We start from the raw sequence: 21,515 nt of genomic DNA, 5'->3' as shown, positions 1-21,515 counted from the left end.
GAGAGAGAAAGGAGAGACAACAGAGATGACAGAAAAGATGACAGAGAGAGAGAAGACAGGGAGAGGAAAGACGTTCGAGTGGAAAGAGATGATCGAGATAGGAGAGACGACAGGGACAGACGAGAAGACAGAGAGAGGAGAGAGGACAGAGACAAATGGGATGACTGGGCCAAGAGAAATGAAAGAGAGCGACGAGATGACCGGGAGAAGAAGGACGAGAAGGAGAGGAGGGACAGGCCGGGGCGTTCTGGGGACGACTCACGGCCTGCAGTCAGGCCTGTCTCTGAGATGGACTTGCGACCTCCTCTACAGAAAAGCTCCTCAGAGGACAACAAGAAGGCTCGACCAGCCTCAGAGGCCGACCGAAGGACTACCCTGCCCAGATATACCCCAGCTACAGAGTTCAGAGAACGTTCTGGTAAGATCTTTTGCTTGAGCTGCATTGTAGCTGGAGGCCTCACCCGTGTCACTTCTTAGAGTGGGAATTGCTGGGTTTCAAAAGAAGGTCAGAAAAATCAGTTGTCACGTCACCTGGCACATTTTTTGACACACTTTTTATTCTAGTGTTTCCAGTTTACACAATGAAAAATGGATAAAACACAGACTTTGCACATGCACTGCTTTTTCTTGCTCTTTTCTTCCAGTGAAACATTAAAATCCTCTTCATCTCCTGTCAATGTCAGTTTCTTTTTGTCCTGAAATAATATAAAAGTGGTTTTATTAAAGGTTTAAAACGGCTTCAAGATGTCTTAAACCCGCTGTTCAGACATGTAGCTTTTATTTAAATAAAGTTGGCTATAAAAACTGCAACGTTACAAACTAAGGCTAACCAGTATGTCCAAAAAAATGTAATCTTTTCCTTTTATTCACATAGCCCTACTAAATGGGGCTATGTGTCCGAGACCAGCTAGGGGTGATAATGAATAACTGGTAGTCAGTTTAACTTGATAAGTTAGTCAATTTAAAACATATTCACAGATAAAGCAGAAGATGGGAGACCTGTTTCCATGCAAAGTGCTGGGCAGGTATTGAAGTCCCAGCCTTGTGACTTCATTTTAATCCAAGATAGGGGGTTCCCTATCAAGAAAAATGAAATAAAAAAAGCTCAGCTTTTAAGCCTTTTCTCCAAATTCAGTTTTTCAAATTGTGTGACAAAACTGCCTTCGCAAAAAAAAAGAAGCCCTATTTTCCTTTTTTCGATTTTTCATTTTAGATAAGGAAAGCAATTGAGACAATGGTCCACAGACTTCTTAGGAATACAAAAATATATATCTTGTGAGATAGCAGAGACATTTTCAGAGCGCTCACTGTTGCCATAGTAATCCAACTTTCTAGTTAGTGAGAGAATCCAAGCCTGAGTAATTCAAGTAAAATTTATCTCCTTTATCTCAGCCAGTTGTGTTTGTCAGATGCTTTGTTTTCCAGATCACCATGACAGACATGATACATGTGTTTATATAGTTCAGCTGAAAATAGACCTTTCAATAAACATCTTTTTCGTGTGTAAAAGATATTCGATGTTATTCACGAGTGCCAGCGGATAAGACTTTTGTACTTGTCAGCCTGACGTGAGCGAACACACAAATGTCTGTCTGTCTGAAAAATATTTTTATGCCTCTGTTTTAGCAAAAAGCTGTAGCTGGAGGCATAAATAGCAACATGTTCACAGACCACAGTCTCCTGTTGGTGCTGTTTTGAAGCATTTTGGGTAAAGGGTTGATGTTGAAACAGTAAATACTGGGCTTTGATATATGGATTTAGCTGAAGATGAAAAGAAGACAAACAAACCCCTCTGTGCATGTCTGATCTTTCTCCATGTCTACTCTGTGTGTGAACTTGAAATCATCTTGTTGCCTCTCATCCTCTCACATTGTAGAACTTTGATCAGAGCTTCCCTGCCTCTGGGTAGTCTCTGACAGATTTGCCTATTTCACAAGTTTGACACCACAGCCTTTTCCTCAGTGCTGTACTGTGTGTGTGTGTGTGTGTGTGTTGACCGCTTTGTGTTTTTTTGTTTACATAGTTTTCCCAAGAGCAACCTTCGCAGCCTTGTTGTGACCTCTCCTATAATGTCTGTATGTGTTTATGTGTCTCTGTAGAGTCCGCTGGTGTCCGCTTCGCCCCTGACCCTCACCCAACACAAGACTCACAGCAGGAACCTCCCCCACCCAAACAAGCTTTGCTCCCCCCCAAATTCCTCACTGCTGCATCCACTGAGTCCGGCAGGAGTCCAGCCCCCTCCTCTTCTTCGTCCTCTTCCTCCTCCTCCTCCTCCTCTTCCACCTCCTCCTCCTCGTCCACTGCTGCCGTAGCTATAGCCAAACCGCCGAGGACAGTCTCTCTAATAGTGGACGACCCTCCTCGGCTCTCCCCTGCTGCCGCTTCCTCAGCTGACTCTGACATGCCGCCTCCTGTCCCTCCCCATGCCAAGCAGCCACCTGTCCCTCCACCCAAACCCACTAACCGCAACAGCAACCCTGCAGTGCTTGGTGAGTTTGCCCCCGCCTTCTCCTGCAGTTTGACTGCACACATAAAATTAGCCTCACTGTGTAAACAGATGCTTAGGTCTTTGTGTGTCCTTTTTTTTATTAGTTAAACATTGTCCCAAAAGAAGCTTTGCAGAAGCAAGTATAAACAAACCAGAGTGAAAGTAGTGGAGAAACAGTCAAATTGTGCGGATTTGATTTGCTGGATTTAAACCATCACAGGGCTATGCAACAGCAGAAAAGGTGCTGTTACAGTGTACAGTGTTACTTATGGGGATCATCTATCTTGGGACAAAGATGAGCAGAAAACCCACCCTGACATGAAGTCACGCTTCCTTACTGTACAGAGTGCCTTTTGGGCAACTGAGAGGTACAGTCCGCAAATGTATTCATACCCTTTTATTACAGAAAAGGCAAAATTCACAATAGTCGCTCAAATAACTAGAAACTGAAAAAAGTAATAATAAATGAAAATTTGCTAAATTATAATTTAGTGAAATAAGACATTGCTTTTGAATTGTGGTTGAAAACAATAATTTAATCTCTCCTATCTCAATCATCTTGGACAAATTAGAGCACTTTGCTGATGAGCATTTGGCCAAAATCAAAACACCTGTCAACAAGTGCAGAAGTCTGATTAAAAGTTACAGAAAACACTTGATTACAGTGATTGCCTCAAAGGGTTGTTCAACAAAATATTAGTTTACATGTCCCATAATGCTTGTTTTATGTTTTTTTTTTGTTTGTTTTTTTTAAAATATATATTTCTGTTGAACCACAATTCAAAAGCAATGTCATGATTTTCATAATTTTTTTTATTTATTATTACTTTTGTCAATTTGTTAGCTGCACTTCTTTAATGGGAGGGTATGAATAAATCTGAGGACGACTGTAGGGGTGTACATTCATCGTTAAGTCAATTCGTACGAAATACATGTAAAGATTTGACGTCTTTCCGTACCGTTGTCATAGGTAGGACTATGGAGGGATTAGTGAGATTTTTCTTTCTCAATATTCATGCCAAGTGCTGTGACAGACTCCGTATCGCCGCTGAACTATAGAGATTTAGAAGGCAGTCATTGAAACTACAGAGGAAAGTCGTGAAAAGCTCGGCTTTATGCAGATGTCCTCTGACACAATACGAGCGACAACCAGGCGAGAGCCAATTGTGTTTGTTTTGATTCCCACACAAACAGAAACACAGAGTTGTTGACAGAGCACACATGCAGGGTGCCAATTATAATTTGCTGTGTGGAAATCACTGCTGTGGTAAAGCACTTTCAACAACACGCAACATATATAAAATAGATCAAAAAGAGGTCAGGGACTTGCGTACTTTGGGTTTGTGTGAGTGCAGCATTAGTTTTGAGCTGATACAACAGTAGTGCATTTATGTCCTTGCTTCCAATTAAGGCGCCACCCTTCAAGCTTGGCTTATTCTTGTAGATCTAACAGAAAAAAAAAAAAACATGTTAGATCTACACTGTCGGGATTTATTTCGTATGCTAGGTGTCAAAGTTTTGTGCCCATATCTCTTTCAAACATGATGTTACTATCTGTTGTTTGTGGTTTTGCAGTTGTGACTTTTGGCCAGAAGTAATGGTCTGTGGTTTCTTGCATCAATTAAAGAAGTAAGGAAGACGCTGCAGGTTGTGTAGCGAGAGATTCTATGAAAGTACAGTATGAAAACAGTTATTCTACCATCTTTGAGTCAGAGAAATTAAATTCACTTACTGTCAGGCAAGAGTTTGGAAACTGGTAGTAAAGAAGTAAACACCCATTTTCACCCATGTGTAACAGTAACTAATGAGCTGGCAAGAGTGGCAAGAAAAACTGTGTGAGCTGTTTAAAAGGACCTGTTGCTGGTCATCTGGTCATAAACATTTCATCTTTATAATGCAGGATTTTACTTTGGTTTCTGCAGGACGTAGCTCTGCTTGCAGAGAGAGTGTTTTAGCATTTTCAGGCTTTCTTTTTGAGCTCATCTGTAACAGCTGGGTTTTCTCTCTGCCTGTCATAAATTTATTTTCTCTGTGGCAATTAAGCACAGTACAGAAGCCTTCACGATCTTCTGCAGGTCAAACTGGGGTGATCAAACACTTGTAGAGCTGATTATCTCTGAAAGACTCACTATATACAGCTAGTTGCTAGTCAAGAAACACTAAGGCTACAAATGAGACTTGAAAACTCATTCACTTTACGCATAAATGTGTTCTTCCCTAATATAAATAATATGATTTCCACTTTCCTTCCAACCAATACTGTACCCTTTCTCTTCAGACTGCTGCAGAACTAACCAATGTGCAAGTTCTCACTTAGGAAGAGCTCGCTCAAAGTTCAGTTTGTGGTTTCCTAATTTAATCCAGCCTGCTGGTCTAACTTGATAAATAGGTTGAGACGCTGCCCGTAAGTCTTACAATGGTAGTGAACATCTAGTCATGTCAGACACAATGAGCTTAAGCTATTAACACCCAATTATCTTTTTTGTCGTTATTGAGCACGCCCATTTAACATCCTGGTGCTGGTGGAACAAAAGAATAAAGCTGTAGATTAAAGAACTAGTGGACCCATTACTGGCAGCCGCAAACTCTTAAAAAGTGCTCCCTTGAGCTTCAAATTGGACCTGCACGATGTTCAGGAGGAAATTTTGGATCCATCTTCATTAAGGAATTGCTAGAGTTCTGAAAGCTGTTGTTTGAAATCATTGTCTAGGAGACTTTAAGGTCATTATCTTGCTGCATCAGCCAACCTCTGCTGCACGGTCATCATCTTGTAAGACGACCTGATGATTTGGAAATTAATTTTCCTCTAAATAATGGCTGGCAGTTCAGGCCAAGAGGGGACCAAAGCAACCCAAAAATGTTACGCTGCCTCCACCGTGCTTCCTCCACCGTGCTTCCTCCATGTTGTTGTGGAGTATCTTCTCTATACATTCATGCTGCATATTCCTCTTAAACAATTCGATCTTAGTTTCATCAGACCACAACATCTTTCTTTTCCTATAGTGTTGTGGAGTGTCAAAATGCTCTTTGGTGAACTCGGTGCTCAGATGTGTCTCCCCCCCATTCCTGTTTAATGATTTGCATGTGACTCATGAACAGACATGTTAACCAGATCCAATCATTCCAGTAAGCTGTTGGTTGTTGTTGACTTCTTTTTTTTCACTGTGGGCTAAGAAATATGTAAAGTGTGTAAGATAATGTTTAACCCTTTCCATGCTTATGCCAATCAGCAATACCTACTGGTGAGTCTGTTGAGACTTTTTTTGTGAAGTATGGTTCACATAGGAAGCGATTTATAATGTTTTAGGGTTTTATTATTAAGGTTTATCATCATTAAGACAAAGCAGCTCCAACCCACACCTCCACTCTTACTCATTTCATCTCCAGATAACTGTTGTTGATATCATTTGCTGAGGGCTGCACTTGTTTTTTTCACTACACTGTGAATGTTAATATGATGCATACAAAAATAATACCACAATGATTTGCATGTTGTTATTAAAAAATAGTCTTTGTTTATAATTGTGATTTAGATGAACATATGTTCATATTTCTGCATAGCTGCAGGTAATTCCAAAAGATTTGCTGACTTTACTGTTTACCAACAATTTCCCTGAGGTTTCCACCAAAGGGATCAATAAAATTCTTTTCTTTTCTTTTCTTTTCTTTTCTGTTCTTTTCTTTTCTGTTCTTTTCTTTTCTTTTCTTTTCTTTTCTTTTCTTTTCTTTTCTACCTCAAGCAGTTTTAGCTGTTCTATTTCCGCTGTCATATTTTTACTTTTACTTTTATTGTGGGTTCATTTGTCACAGCAGGTTCTTGTACTCCACCTCTATGAAAACTGCAGAAGCACGTCTAGAAGTAAATAGAACCTAACAATGTCTTTTGTGCAGTATGACACACTTATGATGTCCTAAATCATAAACCATGAGTGTAGACAACAAGCACCTAGTTACCAATAATGCAAGAAACTGGATGCTCCACACACTATACATATAGTACAGTTTACATTTTTACAGCGTCTGCTAACCAGCTGTTTTCTAGCTCTTAGTTAAGTATTGTTGCTCCGTGGGTGTTTTCCAACACATTGCTAGTTGTGCAGTTTCGGTGTCTACAGTCACCAGTCTCTGGAGAGGAGACACGCACCGGCTTGTCTGTGCGCCTTTATGCAACACCGGCAGCGCTTCCCTGGAGGGCAGATAGAAACCGATTGGCTATTGGTGTTTCATATCTTTTGTCCTGGCACGACACAGCTGCTCTTGTTTACAGCCCATCCCAGTACTGTCTGTTTGAAACTCCCATGGTCTCTGTGGCAGCGACACTTTACACTGCCATTTGTTGGGTGGGGGGCTCTACACATATGTTACTGACTTTTATTTCACACCCCACCTTCAAATAGTCTGCATGTTTGTCTGTGCAGAATAGCTGTCTAACATTACATCAGTAGTGAACGTTGTCATTGGAGAGTGTCACTGTGTTAGACACAGATACCTCAATCTCTGTATGCCCTCTGTTTTCAGTTTTTATTTTGCTTTTCTCCAGTGTGTTTAGTTTAAATATTATTAAGATGTGGGTAAATACATCCTAGAACCCCTATGATGTGTTCAGCATAGGCTTAGAACGAGTTTAATGTTCATTCATTAGTCTGATACTGATTTTAGGGAGTTTAGAGGATCAGCTGACAGTAAACAACTTCAAATTGTTGCCTTAATACATAGGGACTGGGACATTTTATATTTGAACAACCCACCTATCTCTGCTTTCTGCTGGACAGACTGTATGAACGTGACATTGCCTCTCCATATGTTGTGTACTGCAATGTCTTGGTAGTTATCAGCAAATACATATGCCAGTGAGAATACATCAGCAGTGATCTGAAACAGTGCCATGGGCATATCTGTGCATAGATGGACCTGGCTGATTACGCTCTGAAGGTGATGGACAAGTTGAAACAAGGAAAAACAGAAATTCTTTGTGCTTTTATTTCCTGAATGTGAACAGTTTGCCATCATATGTACGCAGGAATGTCAGAAAACTTTCATAATGAAACTTTGGGTCAAAGGGAAGTACCGCACTGCGGTAGTATTTTATGCAACCAGGAGTCGTGTTTATCTTCTGCTAAGTTATTTTTCCACTGGAGTTGTTTACCATCTCATGATGGATATATACTCTGCTTCTGGACAGTGCAAAACCAAGACAGACTTTATCTAAAACCACCCTCCTGTATTTATCTCCCAGCTTGGAATGTAAACCCAGCCCCATCCCTGACATCTCCACTCATTTTTGCCAGCTTCCACATTGAACAGGGGCTCTAAGGTCAGACAGCCTTGTTACTGGACCAGCTGGACACGCCAGAGTGAACTTGGCCTCTACCTTTCTTTACCTGTGTACCTGCGCCACAGAGCTGGCCAGACCTGCTCAGGTACCCAGCGGGGCGCCAGATCGCAATCCGCCTCAGTAAAGCTTGCATACTGGTGGTAGAGATTCACCACCTTCATAGCACATGGAATAACTCACCTCCATTTTAACACCAGACCTACATCGCATGTGTTTTGCAGCCATTGAAGCTGTTTTTTTGTTTGTTTGTTTTTTTTAAGCTCAGCTAACATATTCTGATTGCTGAACATTGCATGGAAACTGGAAGGACTTCTTGTGTGTTGGAGTGCAATGAATGTGTTTGTTCATCCCACTGGATGTCTAATAAGGGCTGTCAATAGAGTTGTGTGTTGATGCGTGTGTTACCCTCCGCTGACTCAGCAAGCAGCTCAGCAGCAACACAAACAATTTTTTCTCTCTAAAACTGACATATTTGCTTCATTGCTTGTTTTTGTTAATAAAACTAACTTCACTCTTTCAGATTGATTGTGCATCCTCTCATTTTGACTGTAGGTTTTGTTTGTGATCTTTCTTCTTTTAGAGAAGTACTAATTGCTTTTCTTTCCCTTTGTTTTAACAGCAGAGCTTTCGCAGCCTGGCAGCGGTGTCATTATAGTCCCAGCACCTGCTAAGCGCTCTCCACCAACCCCACCAAAGAGGATGACCCCTGTCACCAAGCGTCATTCTGTGGACCCCTCCCTTCCCAGTCAGGTCCCAGAGTCTTCCAGCACTGACCCTCCAGCTGCCCCTGTACTGGCGCCCCCTGCTGTCTCTAAAGGGGATAACAGTGAGGACAAGACAAATCCAGCAGTGCCTCAGGCCTCCACTGAGCCTCCGCCCTCCCACATACCTCCGTCTCCTCCCAGGGTTCAGTCGCTGCAGCCGCCCAGCACAACCTTGTCTGGGCCTGTGCCCACCGTGCAAACTGATCCTCCCAGCCCCACCACCGAGCCTCCCAGCCAGCCTCCAGCCATCCCTCTACACATCCTCATCCAGAGAGCCCTGGCCAGCCCCGGCCCAACTCAGCCCAACCCAGATGGCTCCCAGAGAGCCCACTCACTACTGTTTGAGTCTCCTCCAGATTTCCTCACAGAGGCTGGGGGAAACTCACGGTACTCTCTTCCCGTCACCATCGAGCCTCTCAGGCTGTAAGTGCCACATATGCTGTACATTATTGTCTTGTGTAAGAAAGCAACTGTGAAGCTGAGACTGAAGGGGAGCAGTTTGTGTCTGCCATTGCTCTCATAGCTGGATAAACTGTTCAGTTAGTTTTTCTTTAAATCTTTGACACTTTAGTAATATAGTACAGCAGTTGATTTAAAAAAATGAACTAATTTTAGTTATTTTACAATAAATCAGATTATTGTGTAAGTATATTTTCAAGGACAAACTACAAAGATGTCGTCGTAACTGTCTCTTAAATGTGAAGATATGCAGCTTCTCTTTGCTATCATAGTAAAGTAAACGTTAAAGTTTTGGACAGTTTAACTGAAAAGAAGACATCTTATGATTCCCCTTGTGTTCTGGGAAACTGTGGCGTGTCTTTTGGCTCTGTTTTCCTTAGAAAAGAGATATAATGATCAAACAAATAATCAAGCAAATCGTTGGTAGTTCTTTCGTTACAGCTTTACAGCCAAGGACTTTAATATGGTTAATATTAAGTGAGAACCTAGTGTGTGTCATGATATTTAATTATAGACTCTGCAAATTGTGAGTGAATCATTAATTATTCTTCCAATTTGTTTAGTTTTAGTTTTGTTTTTTGTTGTATTTTACTCTTTTCTTTTTTCTTGGAATGCAAACATACAACGAGCAAACAAACTGACTTCTGTATATAGAGTGATTTATGCAGCCAAACACAGCCTAATTATATTAATTATCAATATGCAATCATGAGGGCAAGCATCCTTATACATTATTCAATCAGTCAAAACAGGGAGGCATGAAGACATGACAAGTTTTCCTTTATCTAAAGAACCGTGGCTCGATGTGGCCTAATGAGCGTTAGCAGTGGAACCAAAGTAAAGACTGAAAACTTGAGGAAGCTGTTTTAGACATAATGTGTGAACAAATCTGTTACATCAAAGTTACACATCATTGACTTCAAATCAATTCAGGCAGAGGTTATTTTATGGAAACAGATTGGATGCTCTGCAGTTTGTCAAACTCTCATTCATCAATTTATAACATGTACAGTAAATTAGTTAAACCTTGATTTGCAGGGCACTCAGAGCTATCATTTAAAATTGAATGTGGTTATTACTGGATATAATATTAAGAGTGAAGTGTGCTGTTAATCTCTTCAGTAAATAACTGAGCTTTATTTCCTCAGCTGCATACAGTATCAGATCAGAACAACGAGGCAGATTGTGACTACAAGAGACCTCCAGTTTGCTCTCACGCTATAGATGATAGGAGGGAAATCCAGACCCCTGAGCTCCTCCAGTTCTTTAACAGCCGCTGCGTTCCTTCACAGGCCAGAAGACGATGACTTTGACATGGAGGAAGAGATGCGGAAGCTTCAGCCTCAGAGGCCTCCCCGGCAGCCTGAGTTTGAGCCACGCAGCCGGAGAGCTTTGATTGGAGACCCCAGAGTGAGTGTCATCCCCGAGGGCGGAGGCCCCGGGGACAGCGAGGAGGAGTCCGACTCCGACGGCCCCATCCTGTACAGAGACGATGATGAAGATGACGATGAGGAAGGCCCTCCAAGTAAGTTTCACTTGTAAATGTTACTTTCAGGCCCGTTTAAAAATCAAAACTCAATTTTCAATTCATGAAGAGTCCTAGAAATAGTTTTCACCTCAGCTTTCAGCCGGTAATTATAAAATCAAGTCCACATTTGGCTGTCAACTTTGCTTCTCTCATTTCTTGCATGCTGCATTGGCAATGAGAATGGAAATGTTTGTTAAAAGTAGAGGAAATGGTTCCTGTTTTACATAAAATTAACCAGCTTTTGGCATAAAAAGTACTGAATTAAATTTGATCCCTAACCCTTTAAAATGTTATCCAAAGGCACCGCTGCATATACTGCATTTATGATGCACCAAGTAATGCTTGTTTTGATTTAAAACCTTTTACTTGAAAGACCTAATCACATGGCGGGAGCTCCAGAGAGCTTTGTGATATATGACAGTTACTGGTCAGAGGAATAAAAAGGGCACCAGGCTCTATGGAGGACAAAAACAAGCCATAGCTCCAGCAACTGAATGAAAAATGCCTTTTACTATAATGTGTATTTTCTCATGAAATGTAATAAAAGAATGAAGATAATTAGTTTCTTTGAAACATTTTCAACCTTGAGAATAGTTTGAAGAAACTATTTTAATATTGGCTGAGCAGAAATGCCAAACACATTCTTGTTCCAGCTTGTCAAACATTAACATTCTCTCTGCTTTTCTACGTCTTTGCTTGTCTATGTGTTGTCAAACAGATCCATACAATCCATTGTATTATAACCTTGTCAAACGTAGATGTCGAACAAAAGCATCACAACTCACTGACACTGCCACAGACAACGATGAATGAGTTCCTCCTACTCCGACAGCATCTTGAGAAGCTCCAGAATTTGCAAAAGAAACCAAATACTGCACGTTTATATTGGTTTTGTTCAAGTGTTTACTTTTGTCTTGAACACTAATGTGCTATGTGTGAGTGAAAACACAACACATTGAAAGTGGCTAGTTTCTATTTCTTTACATGTGATATAATATCACCATCCTCATGGTATATTTTTTAGATTTCTGTATATTCTACTTTCGTTTCAGTCAAAAGTTTAGACACACCGACTCATCCAAGGGTTGTTTTTTTATTTTAAATCATTTATACTATTTTCTACATTGTTAACAAAACCAAAGACATCCAAGCTCTGAAATAACACCTGGAATTATGTGTGCAGTGGTTCCTTTTAAACAGGGCTTCATGGTGGAAATGTTGCAAATAATCTCTTCCCAGCAGTTGATGTTGACGTGTGTGTGCTGCCTGAACTCTGGACAGTATTAAAGTCAGCTTTAATTTTAACTGCTACTACTCGGTGATTTCTGAGGCTCGTAACCGTTGAACTGATGCTCTGCAGCAGCGTGAACTCTTGGTCTTCTTTTCTTGGACACCCACTTTCATTACATCTTTGAAAGAACTTTTAAAATTGTGGATTTTTTTCCTGGACTGATTGACCTTTATCTCCCTTATCTTCACCTTAAGTAATGTTGTCTCTTTACTTAGTTGTGTGCTTCCTGCCAAATATAGATTACTAACAGAACTGATGGTCTCTAACACACTAAGATCAGAAATTTTTGACAAGAGTGTTTTTGAAGAGTCTAAAACATTTTTTAAAAATTGCTTTTTCCCCTACATAACTCAGTTTGCCTTATTTCATGGATTTGATGTTTTCATACTTGTTCTACACTGTAAAAACAAAAAGTGATAAAAGTTAAGACAAATTTTTAAACGAGTAGGTTTTTCTAGACCTTCGGCTGCTACTGTATCCTGCAAACAGATGCACGTGTATCTATGCAGCAGATCTGATAAACAAATTAATTCTTAGACCAGAATGATATTGCCAATAGATGATTATTCACGAAACTTTCAGGAAGTGCTTTATTTAAGGTTAAATTGAGTTTAAAAGTTACTTCTGTCACAAGCCTAATCTATTAAAGTTCACTTCCATGAACTTAAATCGAATTTCTGGGTGAAAGCAGTGGATTGTTTTCTGCTCATTAAAACTTTGCTTTCACACTGAGCACCTCCAAGTATAAAGTAGTCTTTTGTGTGGTTTACAACACTCTTGAATTGATGCATTATGAAAATATAGCACAGCTGTCAGACAGTTAAGTGCATTCAGCATCATTTCAGCACCAGGGACAGCTGGCATTGGGAGGCTCTTAGTGGTGTGCGTGCATCTGCTCACATTGCTGTATCATTATTGTGTCGATAAGTAGGGGCATTCATAGAGGCACTCTCAGAAAATGCTCTCAACTTTTAAGATCAGACATTATCAAGAAGTAGGACTTTGCTACTGAACACTTTTCCCACCACAAAGAGCATACCAACGGCAATGCACTAAAACGATCAGCTTTTCTGTTCACCTAAGTACGTGCAGTCAAGTCTGTCTGTATGAACACATTGGTTGTGTGTGTCACCAGGTGGGCTGGCGAGCCGTGTGAAGAGGAAGGATACCTTGGCCCTGAAGCTGGAGAGACAGGAGAGACAAGAGAGAGAGGAGCGGGAGGCTCAGGGGAGCCAAGACGGCATGAGCTGGCAAAACAGAGAGCAGTGGGTGGCGGTGAGGAACAAGATCGGCACCGCGCTGACGAGGTAAAGGACTCTCATCACGTCAGGTTCTAAGGTTTTAAACACTAAAGTAAAGGGAACAGTTAGTTTATACAATAGTGCCATGAACAGTTTATGTTCATCAGTAGCCCTCTGTAGCCCAAACAGTTTCCAGGTGTTTTTGTCACGTTTTCCTCATTGTGGACTCCTGTTTCTACTGCAGTAGAAAGTCCTACACCTGTGTGGAAACAGAACAATCAAGGCCAGAAGTAAAGAGAACTTAATATCTTCTGTGCAGTGTGACGTTATAATGCAACAGAAAAAAAAGGAAATTTATATTATAGCCATTATCTATACACCACTTAATCCTCACTAGGGTCACAGGGGGGCTGGAGCCTTACCCAGCCGACTTAGGGTGAAGGCAAGGGACACCCTGGACAGGTCACCAGTCTATCACAGGACTACACTTAGAGACAGACAACCAAGCACACTCACATTCACACCTACAGACAATTTACAATCACCAATTAACCTCAGCATGTTTTTGGACTGTGTGGGAGGAAGCCGGAGAACCCGGAGCACCTCCGCTAAACGGGGAGAACATGCAAACTCCATGCAGAAAGATTCTGGTGCCCCTACCGGGACGCGAACCGGCAACCTTGTTGCTGCGATTCAACAGTGCTACCAACTGCACCACCCTGCAGCCCTATTAGGATATATTTTAATGTTATTTATTTATTTTACAAAATAGGAAAAATCATCATGTGCACCATTTCAGTACTAAAACTGACAATATGGTCAATTACACAATACAGCTATTTATTAACCTTTTTAAAACTTTTTAAGACATATAGAATAAGGCGATTTTGATATCATGCTTTTACGTTTATATTTTGTACGCTTCTTAATTGAAACCAAATGTCACTCATGACTTCATGTACCATCGGAAAGTTGAAAATCCGACAGTTCTTTTTTTTTTTTTTTTTAAAGATAACATACCTTTCTAACCTGCCAGCGTGCTGCAGTCTTCGTTCAAGCTTGCACAGGGAAGGGGAGATGGGTAGGAAAGGGGCAGTGTGAGAGAGAGAGGGATGGTAAAGTTGGCTCATGCTAACTATCTAAATAGACGAGCAATTTTTATTTGTTTGTTTGGTTGTTTGTTTGAAAGTTATTTGAGAACTGGTTCTCATTTTCAATACCGACCTGATCAAGAGGCGGCCTGCTAACAAGACGAGCAACAAAAACAGATTACAGCAAATCACACAATGTTCCAGAACAAATTATGCCAAGACTTGTAAAAACAGGCGCAGTGGTCCTGAAGTGTTACTCTTGCTGATTTTGTTAAAAGACAAGAACGGTGCATATGAGGTGAGTTTTAGGGATTGTTGCAAAGAGTTCCAGTCATTAGCGGCAGAAAACTGGAATGAGGATCGATTGAGAGCGGTACGGAATATCAACATATCATACATATTAAACATCAACAATCTTTCTCCAGAGTTGCAGACTCAACATTTAACTTCACACAAAGCACAGTAAATGAAAAAGAAAAATCAATCTCTGCCTGCAGTTCCCCTACAGTCTGACTGATTAGATCCATAATTTCTAATGTAATTCATCCAGTTTGAGAGGCTCTTCTTCCACCTCAAGGATACAGTCCAATCATATGTTAAGTTTTCCATTTAACTGATGGTTTGGAGATGAAATGGGTTTCTTTTGGATTGATTCATATCAGCATTAAAAAATGCTTCATCTGAAGTGCTCTCTGCTTACAGGCGGCTGAGTCAGAGACCGTCAGCAGAGGAGCTGGAGCAGAGGAACATTCTTCAAGGTGAGACTCTCCCTCCATCTATCACTCTCTCCATCATTCAGTTTCTCATTCAGGTGTGTTTATTTGCATTCCATTCATCTGCACCTCAAGGTTTTCATTTTCCTCATCTTTTCAGAAATCCATAGACTGCATTAGTCATCCATCTGCTGGTTAATGCATTTTTTTTTCAAGTCTTTTTGCCTCAGTCATACTGACTGTCACTAAACACGCACAAGTTTGTACATTATCGGTGCTGAGGTCACTTCATTAAGATTTTCTGTCTGATTTTAATAATAGTGCAATTCCAAAGGCGCCCACACCCCCAACCATGAAGTGGTATTTATGAAAAGAATGTGCAGCACAATGTCTAGACTTCACATGGGACTCATTTTTCTGTGAGAGACTAAAACATACACGTGTCTAATATTCATTTAGGCCATTTCACTGAGTGTGTTTACATTTTTTTGAAGACTATTTTACTGTTAGCTCTATAAATTAAATTATTGATTAGCTTCCTGACATGTGATGACAATGATTGAGGTTAAAATATAAGTACCAACGATGAAACATGACTAATGTGTTCCTGACACTGTAACAAGTGCAGCTGTCTCTAATCATTGACGTTCGTAAACAAAAAAATCATCCTTGCTCATCAGATTGACTTTGGAGGTGGGCAGTGACTGTTAACTTTGGTTGTTTGATTGGTCACGTTGAACAGCCATAGTCTGGTCTCTCTGATATTCTGACAACGGTGGAAGAAACACTCTGATTCTGTATTTAAGTGAAAGTGACAGTAGCACTGCAGTGTAGAAACATTCTGTTACAAGTAAAGGTCCTGCGTTTGAATTACTCAAGTAAAAGTACAAGAGTATGAGCATCAAAATATACTTAAAGTACCAAGAGTGTAAGTCATGATTGTGCAGAATATCCATTTTTAGAATAATGATATTATGTGTTCATCACTTTATGTTGCAGCTGGTAGATGAAATTGTAATAATTACTGTTCTGTGGTTTTCATCTTCATCTAATAATAAAGCTTCACTGCAGGAATTTCCAACACTAACATCATAATTTACTTGTTGATTATATTTTGTATAATTAATCTGAATATTCAAACTAATTAGCAACTCATATTGTCAAATACATGTAGAGTAAAAAGTACAATATCAGCTTTTTGAACTGTAGTGGTTGCAGGACTTCATTTTTGCATGTGGAGCAGAAATGCTCCCTTACAAGGATGGTCTTCTGTCCACAGACACTGTTCTCGTATCATGTGCGTGCACCTGCGTTTTGTGTGCACAGGTTTTGAAATTAATTAAATGCCATACTAGAGTAATTGAAATGCTGTGGACTGGAGGAGTTACATTGTTTGCAACTGAGTTTTGGTTGGTGACAAAAACAAAGCCAGGCACTGGAAAAGTGATTTGAAGAAGAGCCCTGGAAACAGTCCATCTGTCCACAGCTCTAGTAATCCTAAAGCCGAACTTGTGTGGATTTGATTGGTTAAGTCTGTCGGTCTGAGGTACTTGCATTGTAGTGTACAATTCCTTAATCCGTCGGCTGTAATTAAAACGTGCACAAGCCTTCAAAGGACTGTGTACAAATCCCTACTCGTGGTTAAAAACTAATGCGAATCCGTACTGGTGAAGAAAATTCATATTCAACAGTTGATTGGGGTAGTTTCTATGTGGAGTGGGAATTAGGCTTCTGCACAACAGTTCACAGAAGCTTGCAGAAGCATGTGTATGCAACAAGGCAGAGGTAAGCCATCAGCTATGAAATGTGGAAATGATGGGCTTAGCCTTCAGGTTTGAAAAGGGAAGCCAACACAGAAGTGCTTTAAACCTGCATTCTTTCTAACATCCAGCAGGGGGTGACTCCTCTGGTTGCAGAAAGAATTCAGATTGTATGTAAGTTTATGAGAAAATTGGCCTAGATCTCCACTGATCGGTTACCTCAATAAGCATGTTCGTCTTGAGTTTATGGTGTCTATCACAAGTTTTAAGCCTCCTTCAATACAGCATGGTGTTTATTTCTGAAAGTATGGTTTCATTTAGACTCTTTTACTTTAGACTCGTCTCTTTTACTCTAAAATTTAGAGTAAACGAGACGATGAATCAGGGTATGTTTTAGGGTGAGGCCACCTTGTGATTGACAGGTTACTAACATGTCTCTGTACGTTGTGTTTCCAGTCACATCCACTGTTCATTTGTTACATCTGCTTTCAAAAGATCATGGTGTTGATGACCAAATTCCAGACTTGAGGCTTCACAATGATCGGCCACAAACCAATGGTTTACGTCATGGTTGCTGCATCCTTCTTTTATGTACAGTCTATGAATCTGACATTCCTGTAATCATTAACTTTAAGTCAAAGTGACTGACTTGTTCTACTGTACATGTTGGGAAACCAGCATTCAGCAACATAGAATGTGCTTTCTCCCATCTCGATGAGCAGCTATATTTAACTTTCTCTTTAGTGAAACTCAAAATTAAGTTTCCTCATTGCTCTAAAAGTGAGACACTTTCCCTCTTGCCATTGTTTTGGCTGCATCAGTTGGCTAAAGTTGCACTTGTGCCAGTCGTCCGGAGCATTTAGAAAGCTGAATGAGATGTTTAAATTCAGTACGATCCTGTTTTCCCTCACCAGACTCCAGCTAGCATATTCAGGTTTCACAAAACCAGGACAAGACTTTAGCCAGGTTCCTGAACTTAGAAAACACATGAAGAGGGTCATTTAAACCTGATCCTGACCCAACTTCGAATTTGCAGCACACTGTGGTGGAATATGGCCGCAGCATCACTGTGATGCCAAGTCGGATTCCAAAACCAAGTATGAACATAATACTCCTCAGAATCTGTCAACACGTTTTGATCCAGGACTCATACCGCCCCTCTGCATCTCGCTTGTCCTCAAACGACTTGGCCAAGACGACACTCCTGCGCCACACTAAAAACAATGCAGCACCTTGTGCAGAGCCAGGCAGTGATTAAGGTTTCCCGTTACGGCAGCGTGCCGACAGCAGCTCAGGTGAAATGTACCTGACTGGCTGCAGTGTTTCGCTCTCTCATGGAATGTGCTCTCCTCCTGCAGCCAAGAATGAAGCAGATCGGCGAATGGAGAGATGCGAGATCAAACGGAGACTCACCAGAAAGGTCAGGATGCAACAAAGAAACTGTGTGATACATTTGACAGTTATTATTATTGTTAATATGATCCAGAAACTGACTGCACCCCTGTTCACTTCACCAACAGCTGTCTCAGAGACCCACAGTGGCCGAACTTCAGGCCAGAAAGATCCTGCGTTTCCACGAGTATGTGGAGTGCACGCATGCCCACGACTACGACCGGCGAGCAGACAAACCGTGGACCAAGCTCACTCCTGCCGACAAGGTGAGAATCAACCTCATCCTCACACATGAAAACCTCTCCGGCACTCGCAGTGCTCCTGCGGCTCGGATCTTCTTAGCAGGAGAGAGCTTAAGCCCTGCGCATTTTAACAGCAGTGTCTTTCACTTTGGTCAACTCTGAGAGGATTTGCATTCCAAGCAGATTCAGTATCAAGGAAAAATCCCAGGAATGCAACATAGCCGCTGCTTAATGACAGGGCCGGGGTTTACCAAGCGAATTACCTGGTCCGCTGAAGCTCAGAAAATATATAGTCACAGAAACCATAAGCATGTTAGAATGTGGAGAACATGTGGGGAGAGACATGTTTTTAAGTGCATGTTGATATCCTACAAATCAGAGTTTGTTGTGGAATATGAACAGTGGAAAAAATATTCTTTGATCACAATACTTCCTTTCTTCTTTTGTGCCATGCTGTAAACGGATAAAAGCCATTCCCACTGAAGTGCCGTTTCTTTCATGTCTTTTTCTCTCAGGCTGCCATCCGCAAGGAGTTAAATGAATTCAAGAGTTCAGAGATGGAGGTTCACGAAGATAGCAGGATCTATACCCGGTCAGGCTCGTATACAGCTCTCATTAATAATTCATCCCAGCTGTTCTTCAGGTTTATTCAGCAGAGTCATCAATACTTTATTAGCGCTAGTTTGTCTTATGGAGATTTCTTTCCCTGTTTACAGTGATGTGACCTTTTAACCTCCATCTCTTTCCTCCAGGTTCCATCGGCCTTAGCTGTCCACGTTGACCAGTAAAGCACTTAGACTGGGAGGAACTGGGAGGCACATCCTCCACCCTGCCCACAGCGAACCGAACACGTGGCTCCATTTGGTCCATTTTCACCCACTGCCTGCTGACCTGCTCCGAGACAGCGCAGACAAATGGAACCGAAGCAAACGGAGCCGCAGATCAGTTCAGCCGCCTCTCATATCGTGGAGTTCGAGACAGAAGGAGTGTGTCGATGCATCCCTGGTGGAGGTGCCCAGTGCCAACGCTAAAAAGATGACCCATCCACCCCTCTGGTGGGGGCTTTGAAAGACTTGAAAGGAGGGTTATCACATGGTCTCCTTCAGGGGAAACCACTCTCTCATGCCTTTACCTGCCTTCATGTATATATTCTCCCTTCCCTGCAGAACAGAAAGACTATGCACATCATAAAGATCTTTGCGGTTCATATCAGCACTGTTGGTGATAAACTAATCCAGTTCAAACACTGTGTATACCCAAAGGTGCCCCACAGCACCTGCCTTACTCCACACACGAACTAACATATGCACCTAATTTAAGGCTCAGACAAAATGTGAAAGACGTAGTTAACACTCAGTTGTAGCTTCGCTTGAATCAGCTAAACTCAGAAGCACTGATTCCTGAACCCCTTCTATCCTAAAGTGTGCATTTTTACTGTATTCTGTCGATCATTTAGGTGATTCTCGTGGAGCACATATGGCTAGATTATTTTCTGATAAGGCACCTTACGTTCCTTAATTGGATGTATAGAAAATTGACAAGTTCGAGCCTCTAATTCTGTGTTTATAATGAATTATTCAAAGCAGGAAAATGTACATATTTTTATTTTCCTGGCCATTTTATGGTACTTTATATATGCAAGTCGATTGCTGGCTGCAATTGTATAGATCAGTTATGTAGATTTAATTGACTTTATAATGTAAACTACTGACATGTAATGCTGACATGTTTTAATTGTAAAGTATGTTATTTCCCAATAGTAATGGTACAGAATATTTTCTTCTTTTTTTTTTTGATACAGAGACCTTGAAACTGTTTTTGCAAACACACTGAATAACTGAACAATCCACTCAGAAATTAAAATACAATGTGATTTTCATTTCAATCCAGCCTGTGTTATTGCCATTTTGTAATTATTGTCTAATGATTTGGAGGGAACAGTAAGTATTTGGCCTTTTCAACTGACCAGATGATGGCACTGTTATATAAACGGATCCACATCTCTGTGCCTAAACAGACAAAAAACACAAGAATCGTTTCTTCCCTCAGAGCCGTGGACTAGTGTGTGGTTTGATTTCTTCAGAAGAGCAGCTGACTTGTCTTTGTCTCTTTTACGTCCCCCGTGATGCCTGTTGGCACTAAATAGACGTGGAGTCAGCAGGGAGGCAGCTCTGCTCCACTTAGACAGCAACAAAGTGTGAGGGGGATTATCAGCGTGCAGTGATGAGAGTTTAATCTGAGCTGCTGTTTTCTCGTAGATTTAGAATCAAAAGGCCGCGGTACGGTAGATCTCGCTGCATGTTTTCAGGTGCACAAAGTTACATCGTTAATAAGATTATAATGGCTAATCAGTAACACCTTCACCTTCAGCAACGGGTATTTGTGGAGAAATGTAAAAGCAGCAAAGACTGAGAAGAAATCCCCGCAGCAGAACGTTCGTTAACACTGAAACGCATGAATGTTTTACAAAGCATCATCTTAATACCATTACTAATGCAAGATGTAAAAAAAAAAACCCAACAGTAATAATCCCCTCAAAACATACCGTTAAGCCCAGACTTATTCATACCAATGCCAAATTTGAATTTTATGTGACCAATAGATTTCTTTTGGCTGGAGGTGACATAAACAAGTGACACAAGGTCATTTCTAGCATATTCAAGAGCAGTCTAATACACTGGAAACTAAGAACTGCTGATGAAGTAGATTTCTAGTTAGTTAGTTCCAAGTCGTTTGTAAAACCGAAAAGCTGACAGAGTTTATTAGTTTCCATCACATTGTGGCTGCTCACAACACGGAGACATGCTGTGAAGCCATATTTAAGTGTTTTTCTGGTGCCAGTGGCCACAGTGTAAGAGAATCAAAAAGAAGCTTCTGCACTGAAAAAAAATCCTATAGACATGGCAGGAAGCATGCTACCAAGCAACTTCTAATAACTTGTTGAACTGTAAACTAAATTTTATAGTTCATCCTACATCCACCCAACCGGTGGAGGCAGATGGCCGTCCCTCCCTGAGCCTGGTTCTGTCTGTCTGCAGCGTGGCGGCCTACAGGGACTGAATGGCTTCTTATTTTGGAGCTTGGCTCAAGCGGACCTTCAAGAAACTGCAGTTTTTGTACTTCAGTACTGGCTTCATTTTTCAGCCCTGAAGGATCTATCATATGCAAATTTGACACAACCAGGCTTTCTTTCTGTAGCCGGCTCGACAAA

The 21,515-nt window shown here is 41.1% G+C and overlaps 1 protein-coding gene across 1 annotated transcript in view; it reads left to right on the top strand.

Annotated features, from left to right (window-relative positions):
* The window catches only part of phactr4a (phosphatase and actin regulator 4a), a 28,984-nt gene extending 8,791 nt beyond the window's left edge, over window positions 1–20,193 (top strand). Inside the window, exons 5-15 of the mRNA XM_008283879.1 lie at window positions 1–418; window positions 2,100–2,489; window positions 7,777–7,908; window positions 8,443–9,010; window positions 10,339–10,571; window positions 13,001–13,172; window positions 14,900–14,955; window positions 18,029–18,090; window positions 18,191–18,328; window positions 18,820–18,896; window positions 19,057–20,193. The exon at window positions 1–418 is cut by the window's left edge and continues 33 nt beyond it. Coding sequence (XP_008282101.1) covers window positions 1–418; window positions 2,100–2,489; window positions 7,777–7,908; window positions 8,443–9,010; window positions 10,339–10,571; window positions 13,001–13,172; window positions 14,900–14,955; window positions 18,029–18,090; window positions 18,191–18,328; window positions 18,820–18,896; window positions 19,057–19,072 — 2,262 coding nt within the window. The 3' untranslated portion in view covers window positions 19,073–20,193. The remainder of the gene's footprint in view (window positions 419–2,099; window positions 2,490–7,776; window positions 7,909–8,442; window positions 9,011–10,338; window positions 10,572–13,000; window positions 13,173–14,899; window positions 14,956–18,028; window positions 18,091–18,190; window positions 18,329–18,819; window positions 18,897–19,056) is intronic.
* Window positions 20,194–21,515: the final 1,322 nt, after the last annotated feature.

The sequence above is a fragment of the Stegastes partitus genome, unplaced genomic scaffold, assembly GCF_000690725.1.
Source record: "Stegastes partitus isolate 25-593 unplaced genomic scaffold, Stegastes_partitus-1.0.2 Scaffold331, whole genome shotgun sequence".
NCBI classification, from domain to species: Eukaryota; Metazoa; Chordata; class Actinopteri; family Pomacentridae; genus Stegastes; species Stegastes partitus.
The sequence above is the reverse complement of the archived record's forward strand: the minus strand, read 5'-3'. Positions and strand labels throughout refer to the sequence as shown.